This window comes from Balaenoptera borealis (genome assembly GCF_965194805.1).
Source record: "Balaenoptera borealis genome assembly, chromosome: 11".
In the NCBI taxonomy this organism is placed as follows: Eukaryota; Metazoa; Chordata; class Mammalia; order Artiodactyla; family Balaenopteridae; genus Balaenoptera; species Balaenoptera borealis.
In genome coordinates this window covers 43,280,600-43,292,443 of record NC_138868.1, presented here as the reverse complement: position 1 = coordinate 43,292,443, position 11,844 = coordinate 43,280,600, and the positions used below count along the sequence as shown (strand labels likewise).

Genomic DNA, 11,844 nt, shown 5'->3' with positions numbered 1-11,844 from the left:
AAATTTTGCTGCAATCAACAGGCTTTGGAGAAGGCCTAGGAGTTGCTCCATGAAGTTGCCTAGCAACTGTCCAAGCTTGATCGTATAATAAGTTAGCAAGCTTGGTCTCCCAGTTGTGATTCTAGAGACTTTCAGGATTTTCCCAATTAGCAGTTTTCATGCAGTGCTGGGCCAGGCCTTTACCAACAAGCATATGAACTAACTGATTTAAATCAGAGAAACAAGGTTGACAAGTTTGAAAGACTGTATTAAATTCCTCAGCAAATCTGTGAAGATCTTCGGTTACTTTGGGAAAATATTTGACTGTGGCTCGCAGTTTAGCTTTAGTCCAGGGAATATAAGAAATTCAGGGTTTAGCCTCTGGATCCTCAGAAGGCTTAATTTTGAGGGGACAGGTTCTGATAAGTTCAGAGGAAAAAGGAGTGGGGAGGGTTTCAAAGAAATATGAAAGTTCAGCGAGAGAATTAGTAAGGGGGAGCTGAGGGTGTAGAGAAGGTGTGGGCAGTGTAGAAGGGAAGGAGGGAGATGGTGCCGGAGGTGAAGCCTGAGCATAGGGAGCCAAGGAAGAGGAGCACGAGGCTTCCGAAGCCATTCATCTTTCTTTAATTGCTTGTTTGCCTCAGTTAATCTTAAAATCCTATTTTGCAGAGAGGCAATTTTAGGGTCCTGGTGATATTTGGAGGCCTCAAAATACCAATCAAAATAGGCATTTCATTCAGTTTTGGAAATCTTAGAGCTATGGTAGTCCAATTTGGTTTCAAGAAAATTGAGTCTGGGGATTTCAGAAGTTCTCCATAATGCCCATTGATATTCTAAATTGTCTTTGGTTAAGTCAGTCCATTTTGTTAGAAACGCGTGTGAGGAAGGACAAATGAACAAAGTTATATTCTATTAAACACAAAAATTCTATTCCTTGCAATTTGGGGTCCAGACTAGGAATATGACCAGTGGCATTTCATTTCCTTTCCTGAAATGAAGAGGACGATAGTAACTAGCTAGTGATGATTCGGGGACCTGGTACTTTGATAATATTTAAAGGATAATTTCAAAATATCAGAATGTTAGACATAGGGTTAAAAAAAATTTTGTGCTGTTCTTCTTAGTCACAATCAATTTAAACATATTGGTGTTACTCAGAACCAAAAGATATTTTTATAACAAGGAAGAAATACTTAACTTCATTTATTTAGAATCAATAGAAATAGAATTATTAAAAGAGCTCTTAGATGAATAAAAGTAAAATCAAAATAATCAATTAAAATTGCTGCTATCACAGCTAGCAATAGATTACACATAAAGTTTGGTAATATTAGAAATATTGGCACTTAATCTTAATAGAGCTTGAAAACCTTAGCAGCATGTAATGTTGTTGCCCTATGCTGTCTAGAGCAGTGCTCTGATCATATCTGTTTTCACTGGGGTTTAGCTTTAATTAATACATCCACATCAGCTTTGTCTGCTTCTCCAAGACTTTTTTGATGGCTCTCAACCAGGACATTGTCTTCCTTTTTTCGGGGTCTCTGGGAACTACCATCTCTGTAAGCTATAGAAGTTCCGAGAGCAACAAAGTTGTGCACATCCTGCAACTTCTTACGCAGCCATTCCACTCTTTCCATGGAGCTCAGATGCTTGCCCAGGTTATGCATAAACTGTATTTCACTCACAGATCTCTTCCTAGAGGGAACAGAATCAGAGAGGATCACTCCATTAGCTCCCCTCTTCCAAATCATAAAGCCAACCTTAAAAATCCAATTCCCATGCCCTCACCGTGCAGAACAGGCTATGGTACTTACTTAACAGACTTCCCTTCCGATCTTGCAAGAAAACAAACCGCGAACATGACAACCATTACTTTAACCATGTCTTTTGCAGACATCATCTTCACTAAAAGAAAAAGCAAAATGGAGGCATTTAAAATACTTCTAATATTCCAAACTATACAATTAAATTTATAGTAGTTTATATTTATAATCATACAACTTTGTACAGAGTGTGACAGTAACTAATTGGATTGTTTTTCATGAGAGACTTTTGGAATCAGCCTCTTTATTTTACAGTATATATAAGTATATATTATGTATACGGATAATTAGTATATATCATGTATACACACAATTTGACTTAGAAATTAGACAGATTAGCTTTACTTTCTTAGGTATCTTTTTGAGAGTTCTTGTGCAAGTTTTAATATATGAATTTAAGCTACATGAAGAATGAAAAACCTTATTGTTTAGAATTTCCTCCCACATTTTGTGTTATGACTAAATACACAAGAAGCTTGAAAATGGCTACTTCTTATTTATTTATTTATTTATTTATTTATTTATTTATTTATTTATTTATTATTTTGGCTGTGCCGGGTCTTAGTTGCAGCACGCAGGATCCTCGTTGCAGCATGTGGGATCTTTAGTTGCGGCATGCGTGCAGGATCTAGTTCCCCGACCAGGGATCCAACCTGGGCCCCCTGCATTGGGAGCGTGGAGTCTCACCCACTGGACCACCAGGGAAGCCCCTACTTCTTTTAATTAGGTAAATTGTCAACAGTGTTTGTTGACTTAGCAAATCTCTTTTTCATAAGTAAACTTCCTTTCAACACAATGATAAACATAAATGCCAAATGAATAGGCTCTGATTTAGAGATTTTTACTAAATTAACACACACTTCTCCTACCATTAAAAAGAATGTGTCAAAGCATTTAAACATCATCTAATTGATTACTTGTTATATGAATTTAGAGCTTTGACTCCATATAAAATGCTTGTCTGTATCTTATCTTTTCAGATTATTTTATTAACAATTTTGTTTGAGTATAATTTTTAGTACTTTCCTCCTTTGCTTTTAAGCTTTTCATCTCAAAATAGAAAAGTCTTACCGTAATCTGCATTTCAACAATTGCAAAGCCTTTTATCATAGACGTGCCTTTTCTTAATACTTAACATTCTCTGTTTTAACATACACATAGGGTGGCTATGTACTCATATTTTAAAGGGAAACTGCATCATTTAGAAGTAGCATAAGGAGCATTATAATCGACTATATTTATTTTCACTGTGCAATATAAAGCTATTGAAGGAGCAACAAATGAATATTCTTCATTTTTGGTTTGTGTTAGAAACAATCATTGTAGCCAGAGGACAGAAGCTTGGGGGTCCTATTCTAGCTTTGTCACATTCACCTAATGCCTCTGCCTTGCTTCCTTGTTCTTAATAGAGAGATGAGGTTCTTACAAGAATGTCATTTAAAAAGCTGAAAAATGGTTGTAAAACATCCTTCAAATTCATGTACAGTTTTCAGAATAGAAAATTAGAAAAGGCTTTATGTAAAGGGAATAAATATTCAGCAGTAAAACTGAGTTTCTCCAACTATAGTACACAGATTGAGCTCTCTATGAGGATATTCTGGAGGAAAAATGGAATTTTAACTCAGAGAAATAAATTTACATTGATTATTTAAATCAGAATTATTCATTTCACATTAGGCTGTTTTATTTCAAAATTTTAATAAGATACCATTAAAGCACATCATGCCAAATTTTAATTATTTTTCATGTAATTTCAGATGAGTTTATAAAAAGCAAGGCCTCTCAAAAGACTTTAATCACAAAAATAAATGATTTAACAACATTTTAGCAGCATAAATTTATTTTTTATTGCAGCATTTTTATATTAAATATCATTCAAACCCTCCCTTAACATTTTACCTTGAACGAGTAGCATGACATTAGTAGAAAATGGTACACATTAAATAATTGCTTGATCATAAAAAAGAACTCATATGAAATTTAAAAGAGAAAATAAAGATTACTCACCACACAATGTCTTAGGACACGATCTTCTTTCAGGTGTATTAGCAGCTGATGCTTTCTCAAAGTTGAGTAAACCTGAGAAAGCTGATGAATTGAGTTGTAGACCCTTAAATGTGACTTTTATATATAGGTCTTCCACACACCAAGAGAAGCTTTTTTATTGTTACGGATGACGTCACTCCTAATTCTCTGAATTTTAACTATAGGATCAGAGCAGCACACACACTCCCATGGGGCGGTGCTCATTCCTCTTAAATTTTAGATAATTGGATATTAAAAGGAAAACAGTGTGGGGCTGGGAAAAGGATTTATGCAAAAATTTCTAACAAATAGTGAATTGTAATTCTGACTGGATTAGTGAATTTATATTACAAAAAAGACTGACTTCAGAGATTTATGGTAAAGTCATCACTTATTTGAAAGTAAAATCTGAAAATAAGTATATTTCTTATAACCATAAAATTGGTACAATTATTATGAGGATTATAATGAATCATATTACATTATGCTTATTTTACAAGCCATATTCAACCAATCCATATCATTCCTGATCATCTTTCAAAAAAATAGGTATAGTGCTTTTCTTAAAGGAAGTGTTAAAAATGTTTTGAGAATATGCTCTTAGTACATAATTAATTTGAAAGGCTTCAAAAGTGAAATTATTTAAAAATTCATTTAACTTACATTTTATCTCTTTTTATTTTAATTTGCAATAAAAACATTTGAAAAGCAGTAACTGTATGCCAGACTTTACATATATCATCCCACTAAGTCTTCACAGCAATCCTTTAAAGTAAATACTATTATCTTCACATGAGGAAACTGAGGTTTGGAAAATGAAGAAGATGGAGTTCAACAAAGGTCTTTATGATTCCAGAGCTATTTTAATTCTTACTACCTCAATTTCCCCTTCGAAATGTAGCCCTTCTTTGAACCCCAGTCTTCCTGACTCTAATTTGCCTAACCCTTTGCAGACTCTTTGCCAGGAGTTGGGTCTTGTTTCTCATGTTCCCCACCTGGTGATGGAGGGCCTGCTCCAAAACCTAATAGAGGCAAGATGCCACCACATATCTGATTTCAAATATTGCTACAGCCTTGTCCCCATCTATCGATCAAAACCCCTTGAATCCCCTTGGTATATCTAGGGTTCGTTTAGGCAGCTTGCCTCCCAACTAAAGCCCCAGAATTGGATCAGTTCTCTTAGCTCTGCTCCTACCCAGGCTTCATGTTATCCTCTTTCCTGCTAACTCTTGCCAAGCTTTGACTCTACATCAAGTAAGAGCCAGTCCAAATTTCAAATACCTGTACAGAGGCTAGAATGAAAGATATGTGTTAGTGCTGCTCTGAGAAATCCTCTACACTGAGCAAATCTCATTTGGAGTAGTGTCCCAGGCTCAGTTTCAGAAGTCTTAGAGACAAACTGCAACATGTCTGGAGGATATGAACCAGGTTGGTGAAAATGTTGATAAACATGACATATCAGAAGGAGTTGAATCAAACTGGAAAAGTCTGGAAAAGAAAAGACTTGGGATGATGATGTAGCTGTTTTAAATTCTTTATAGAGCTTCTATAAGGAAGAAGGAATATCTTCTGTGGTTTAAGAAGGACGGACTGAGTCCAACGGCTAAAGATTACAGGGAGGCAGATTTGGGCTCAACTTGGATATCATAATTGTCAAAATAAAGAATCAATTACCTTCCTAAGTAGTGAGTTCCCGATCACTGGAAGTGTTCAAGTAGAAGCTGGGTGAGCATCTATCAGAGATATCATAGAGATTCATACAGAGCAGAGAGTTGAACTAGATAACCAGGAGGTCCCTTTCAACTAAAAAAAAAATCTATTGTTTTGATCCTTTAAAAGACCTCTTCTGATGCAAAGTCTAAACCTGATGTTTGTGTACCATTTTTTGTTACGCTCTGTTAAGAAGTAGAAGAACTGGAAAAACAAATGGTTTTATACACACATTTTTTGATTGTTATTAAAAGGCCATGTTTAACATTTTAATTTGGAGATTTTTTCCCACTTCTTTGGGTAAGTTTGATATAATTGACAGCCTTCCAGGAGTAATGCACACTGTTTTCACTGTCTTCCTCTTATTACAATTATTTAAGAATAAACTGCCATATTGAAGATAACCACATTATTAAACTAGTTTTACAGAAAAATAAAGAAAACAGACAAAGCTTATTCATTCAAAAAGTGCATTGAGTATATACTAGATATCTGCCAGAGGCTGTGTTAATCACTAAATGATTGAGACATGATCCTTGCCCTGAAATTTGACATATAAATTGGAATATAATATAATAGACGTTATAATAGTCATATTAACAGAGGCTTATAAAAAGCACAGAGGAAGAAGTGACTAATTTCCCTGTAGTTGTTGCAAGCTGTTTTCCTGAGAAGCTTAAGTATTCTCAAGGATGAATGAGTTTTCCATCAGAGAAGGTGAGAAAGGACAAGAAGGAACAGCATGTGCAAAGGCATGGAGGCAATGAAGACTGAATACACGCTAGTGGGAGGAGAGGGGAGATGGGTAATGACCCTAAAAAAAGTAAGTATGGTACAAATTATGGAAGGCTTCTGTGTGTATGCCTAGGAGTTTTATCTTGTAGTCCTCTCTAAACACATGTGTGCATTAGTAATATTTTGTGTCCTTTGGATTTTGTAAAGTACTACTTTGACCTTCCCACAAAGAAGAGACACAGCTGCCAAGATTTGGCACATAGTTTATCTGAACCATCAGCCTCTGGGACTGTAGACATTAGATAGAAGGAAACCATTTAGGAATAAGAGGGCTAAGGGCTATGTGGGCACAAGAGACTGATGTCAGAGTGACAGAAAAGAGCTGAGCACAGCTTTTTCCTTTGAAAAGCTCAGCCTTTCTTAGCACTCTCAAGTTCTCTGAAGCTAGGGTCAGACAACCTACTGTATTCCTCCGCACATTTGGTAAGGATAAAGGGCCATGTGTTATTTCCCCTTGCATTATGGGAGGTTTAATTTGAGACTGATAACTTTTTCCTTCTGTTTGCTCAATAGGAATTAGTATGGCTTTGGGGACTTAACATCAAGAAGAAACTTCCAGCGCTGGGAAATCCAGCTATAGTTCTCCTAATTCCATGTTTTGTCAACAGATTAATTGGTGACTGTCTTAACAGTTGACCTACTCTTTTGCTTTAAGCTCTCCTGTGGGCTATTGAGCTACTGAATTCTTAATCTGTCAGACACAATTTTCCTCCCTCCTACTCACCAGCCCCCAGATGTTTCTGTTGTTAGAGACAATGAGTAAAAATGTTTTAAAGGACAGCATATAATAACTGCTGAATTTTCCACTTGTTTTTTATAATATTCACTTCTTTATTTTTCTTTCTCCATAACCTTTATTGATGGATATTGCAAGTGTGGTTCTCTGATAGGCAGCGTTTAATAAGCCATTGATCTCTTTATATGTATGAGCTGTTATAAACCCTGGGATACATTATACCTGAGCAGCCCCTCAAAGATGAAATATGCAGCTACCTTCACAAGTAAAATACTACTTGTTGCTTTTTGTCCATTCTATCAGTGAGTGTCCATCCCTGCCTGTATTCCTTCTCCATGTTTATGTGGAATGGAGGAGTGTTAAAATGACATGCACTGTTTTCACAGTTAGAAAAAGGCATCTCTGCAGGTGGGGACTGAGGGTAAAAAGATTCTGGATGCCTGGGATGAGAGAGTCCTAAATACAGCAAGGAATGTCACAGTGTAAACCAGGGTGTCACTTGGGGAAGCCTTGGGATCTTTATTGATTGAAAAGATTTCTAGTTGTGCAGATGCCTCTGTAATGTTCTCATGACATAGGTAAGCACTGGAACAAGTCCTTGAGTGTTCCTCATTCAAAAGCCCCCTGAGATTTAATTGTACCCTCTGTTTCTTAAAGAAATGGAGGTGGGGGGGGAAGTAGGCTTTGAGAGTTTTCATTTTTATTTTCGGAACCATAAGGAAGTTGGACAGCCATAGCAATTTAATGAAGAAGTAAAGTCTCACATTTTTAATGACCCTTTTCAGTGAGCTGACCAGACCACTGATGTCACCACTAATTCTAAATATTCTTCTTTTATTGTCTCGTAAATATACTTTTCAGACCAAGTGTTCTCATTTGGAGTATAGACAATATGTTTTCCTCAGTAAATGTGAATCTTCCCTTGGAATAGATTCTTAGTTCTGCTCCATTTTCCCCTTACCCTTGGTAGAATATTATATGCAATTTATGACATCAGAAAAAAAATACAATGTCTTTCACATCCCTTCCCAATAGTCAACTGGAGCCAATAGTCTGTGTACCTTGATTCTTTCTTTATGTTTTAAAATAGTGTGGGGAAAATAAAGCAGGACAGGGGGTATTGGTTTCCCATTAGTGAAGCTTTAAGTCAAATGATCTGGGTGTTCAGAGTCTGAGTTAGGAATGCCAGCATGTCAATCCAAATTACCATTTCAATCCAACATAGTAAAGATTTGTTGAGCACCTAAAATCAGCCAGTCTAGAAACAGTAGCAATTTCCCTGCTCACAATCTTCTCCCTGAACTTTTTTTCCTGTGATTTTTTTTAAGTTAGAGCATCTTAACTTTTCAGATCTCAAATTCTACATCTCAAAGTAGAATACTGCCTTCCCTCCTTTTAATTATTTTTATTTATTTATTTATTTGTTTATTTAGGGCTGTGTCGGGTCTTCGCTGCTGCGCACGGGCTTTCTCTAGTTGCAGTGAGCGGGGGCTACTCTTTGTTGTGGTGCGCGGGCTTCTCATTGTTGTGGCTTCTCTTGTTGTGGAGCACGGGCTCTAGGCGCGTGGGCTTCAGTAGTTGTGGCAAGCGGGCTCAGCAGTTGCGGCTCGCAGGCTCTAGAGCACAGGCTCAGCTGTGGCGTACGGGCTTAGTTGCTCCGCGGCATGTGGGATCTTCCCGGACCAGGGCCCGAACCTGTGTCCCCTGCATTGGCAGGCGGATTCTTAACCACTGCACCATCAGGGAAGCCCTGCCTTCCCTCCTTTTAGTTATGAGCTTTCAGAGATGAGCTATCATATGTGAAAATGTTTTGACTGTAAATGGCATTCAAAAAATGCATGTTGGGGCTTCCCTGGTGGCGCAGTGGTTGAGAATCTGCCTGCCAATGCAGGGGACACGGGTTCGAGCCCTGGTCTGGGAAGATCCCACATACCGCAGAGCAACTGGGCCCGTGAGACACAATTGCTGAGCCTGCGCATCTGGAGCCTGTGCTCCGCAACAAGAGAGGCCGCGATAGTGAGAAGCCCGCGCACTGCGATGAAGAGTGGCCCCCACTTGCCGCAACTAGAGAAAGCCCTCGTACAGAAATGAAGACCCAACACAGCCATAAATAAATAAATAAAAGTAAATTTAAAAAAAAAACAAGGTGCTATAGAAGCACTTAAAAAAAAAAATGCATGTTGAATCTAAATCTGAAAGGAAAGTGTCCCTTGCCCATTCTCTCACATGCGTCCACCTCATTCCAGGAGTCCCCAGTAGTAAACATGGAAGGTGTTGAGCTCCTGGGCTCAATCTGCTCTCTTCCTCCTTCAGCCCAGCCCCCTGAAGTGCAAAGAATTCTGAGGCAGTAGGCAGTTACGGTGTTCATAAATTCCATTTTGAATGTGCTAATTGCACAAAGAATTGTAAAATTTAAACTAAAACTAAGCATATCTTTCTATTGTTGGTAATAAAATATGCCGAGTGTGACTGGAGAGTGGACTCCAACGCAAGTTAAACTGACAGGCAGCCCTAGAAGCTATGTTCTTCTCACATCCACCTAGCAGCACTATGCAGTGAAACGCTCAGGACCTGAATATGGAAGATGAGGGTAAAGGTTTGGCGCTTATTAGTTGCACAACCCAAGTCATTTTAGCACAGAACCTTAATTTCTACAGAAAAATAGATACGAACTACTCCACAGAGTTATTGTGAGGATCACATAGAATAATATGTATGAATGCACTTTGTCAACTGCATACCTGGTATTGATTAAAATCACAACTAACAATAATAATTATTTTCATGGCTTTTCGGCCAGAACCGCCATCTTCCAGTTATTCGCCAAAATGACCAACACAAAGGGAAAGAGGAGGGGCACCCTCTACATGTTCTCTAGGTCTTTTAAAAAACATGGAGTAGGGCTTCCCTTGTGGTGCAGTGGTTGAGAATCTGCCTGCTAATGCAGGGGACACAGGTTCGAGCCCTGGTCTGGGAAGATCCCACATGCCATGGAGCAACTAGGCCCGTGAGCCACAACTACTGAGCCTGCGTGTCTGGAGCCTGTGCTCCGCAACAAGAGAGGCCGCGATAGTGAGAGGCCCGCGCACCGCAATGAAGAGTGGCCCCCGCTTGCCACAACTAGAGAAAGCCCTCGCACAGAAACGAAGACCCAACACAGCCAAAAAAATAAATAAATAAACAAATGTGGGGTTTTAAATAAATAAACAAATAAAATAAATAAAAAGAAATACCATGGAAGGGTGTAAAAAAGAAACAAACATGGAGTTGTTCCTTTGGCCACATACATGCAAATCTACAAGAAAGGTGATATTGTAGATATCAAGGGAATGGGCACTGTTCAAAAAGGAATGCCCCACAAATGTTACCATGGCAAAATTGGGAGAGTCTACAATGTTACTCAGCATGCTGTTGGCATCATTGTAAACAAACAAGTTAAGGGCAAGATTCTTGCCAAGAGAATTAATGTGCGTATCTAGCATATTAAGCACTCTAGGAGCCGAGATAGCTTCCTGAAACGGGTGAAGGAAAATGATCAGAAAAAGAAGGAAGCCAAAGAGAAAGGTACTTGGGTTCAACTTAAGCGCCAGCCCGCACCACCCAGAGAAGCACACTTCGTGAGAACCAATGGAAAGGAGCCTGAACTGTTGGAGCCCATTCCCTATGAATTCATGGCATGATGGGTGTAAAGAAAATAAAAGACCTGGACTGTAAAATAATAATATTAATAATAATAATTATTATTATTTTCATGAATCCTGTTAAGGTCATATAATTCCAATTTGTAGCTTTCTGTGTCCCCCTTTTAAGCTGATTGCATGGCATTTCAAACATCACAGAGCTGCTCTAAAGGCTTAACCTAGAATGCTATTGACTTCATCTTTCAACAATGAAGAGAATCTTCAGCATGGCCTAACTCAACAAACTGTCCAAAAGAATGATCTAGTGGGTGCAAAGAGAGGCATGAAAATGAGATTCTATATTTCCCTGCCAGGGACATTCTCCAGATGTCTAGTAAAGTATGGAAAGTCACTGTGAAACAATTCCAAACATACTCATGTGGCTGGTTATTTTACAAAATCAATTAGAGGGAAGGTGATAGTGGAAAGAGCACTAGATTTGGAGTCAGAAGACCTGAGTTCAGATCCTGAAATCACTAGGGTCACCAGTTTCAATAATAAAAACACAGAACACCAGTCAACAATAATATATTCTATATTTAAAGTTTTATTAAGAGGGTAAATCTCATGTTAAATGTTTTTTCCACAATTTAAAAAAAAGGAATTAGGGAATTCCCTGGCGGTCCAGTGGTTAGGACTCAGTGCTTTCACTGCTAAGGGCCTGGATTCCATCCCTGGTCAGGGAACCAAGATCCCTGTGTGGCTCGGCCAAAAAAAAAGAGAAGGAATTTAAAAAAACCCACAGGACAAGAAGTTAAATTTGAATTATTTCTAATTACCTATGCAAATGCACACTGAGATTAAAAAAGATATTGCAAGGGAAGGGACATATGTGTAGTAAAAATTATTTGAGTTTATCTGAAGTAAATATCTGAATTCCATACCCCTTTCTTTATTTCCCTAATGCCTTGGCTTTTCTTAATAGTTCCTATTTTGTAGAAATTGCTTATCAGGTTTCTTGCAGTTACAGTCTATGTTCCAATTACATTGTTACATAGCTTCTACAGTGGCCACATCCAAATTATTTCATTCTTTTCTGGACTGAACATATATTAATGCAAAAACATGCTCAAGATTATCATATGAGCGGGTATCC

General features: G+C 38.0%; 1 protein-coding gene and 1 pseudogene across 4 annotated transcripts; one reads left to right on the top strand and one right to left on the bottom strand.

The window, feature by feature from the left end:
* Positions 1–598: 598 nt before the first annotated feature.
* Positions 599–9,090, bottom strand: PTH (parathyroid hormone). Of its 3 annotated transcripts, XM_082341688.1 has the most exons (4): positions 5,502–9,090; positions 3,810–3,890; positions 1,794–1,884; positions 600–1,674 (listed from the first exon to the last, which is right to left on the bottom strand). In XM_082341688.1, the coding sequence occupies exons 3-4, from the start codon at positions 1,877–1,879 to the stop codon at positions 1,413–1,415; spliced, it is 348 nt and encodes a 115-aa protein (XP_082197814.1). In that variant the 5' UTR covers positions 1,880–1,884; positions 3,810–3,890; positions 5,502–9,090; the 3' UTR covers positions 600–1,412. The 3 variants fall into 3 exon arrangements, with proteins under 3 accessions (XP_082197813.1, XP_082197812.1, XP_082197814.1); XM_082341687.1 differs by lacking the exon at positions 5,502–9,090 and having other exon boundaries at positions 599–1,674; positions 3,810–3,929; XM_082341686.1 differs by lacking the exons at positions 3,810–3,890; positions 5,502–9,090 and having other exon boundaries at positions 599–1,674; positions 1,794–2,315.
* Positions 9,091–9,764: 674 nt separating this feature from the next.
* LOC309605617 (large ribosomal subunit protein eL21-like) lies at positions 9,765–10,790 on the top strand (annotated as a pseudogene). The gene is made up of 2 exons: positions 9,765–9,979; positions 10,322–10,790. The product of its transcript is annotated as a large ribosomal subunit protein eL21-like (transcript).
* Positions 10,791–11,844: the final 1,054 nt, after the last annotated feature.

Coding starts and splice junctions, on each gene's coding strand:
- PTH (XM_082341686.1), bottom strand. CDS start 1,975: ATGATTATAAATATAAACTACTATAAATTTAATTGTATAGTTTGGAAT. Junction 1,675..1,793: donor TCGGAAGGGAAGTCTGTTAA/GTAAGTACCATA, acceptor TGTTCCCTCTAG/GAAGAGATCTGTGAGTGAAA.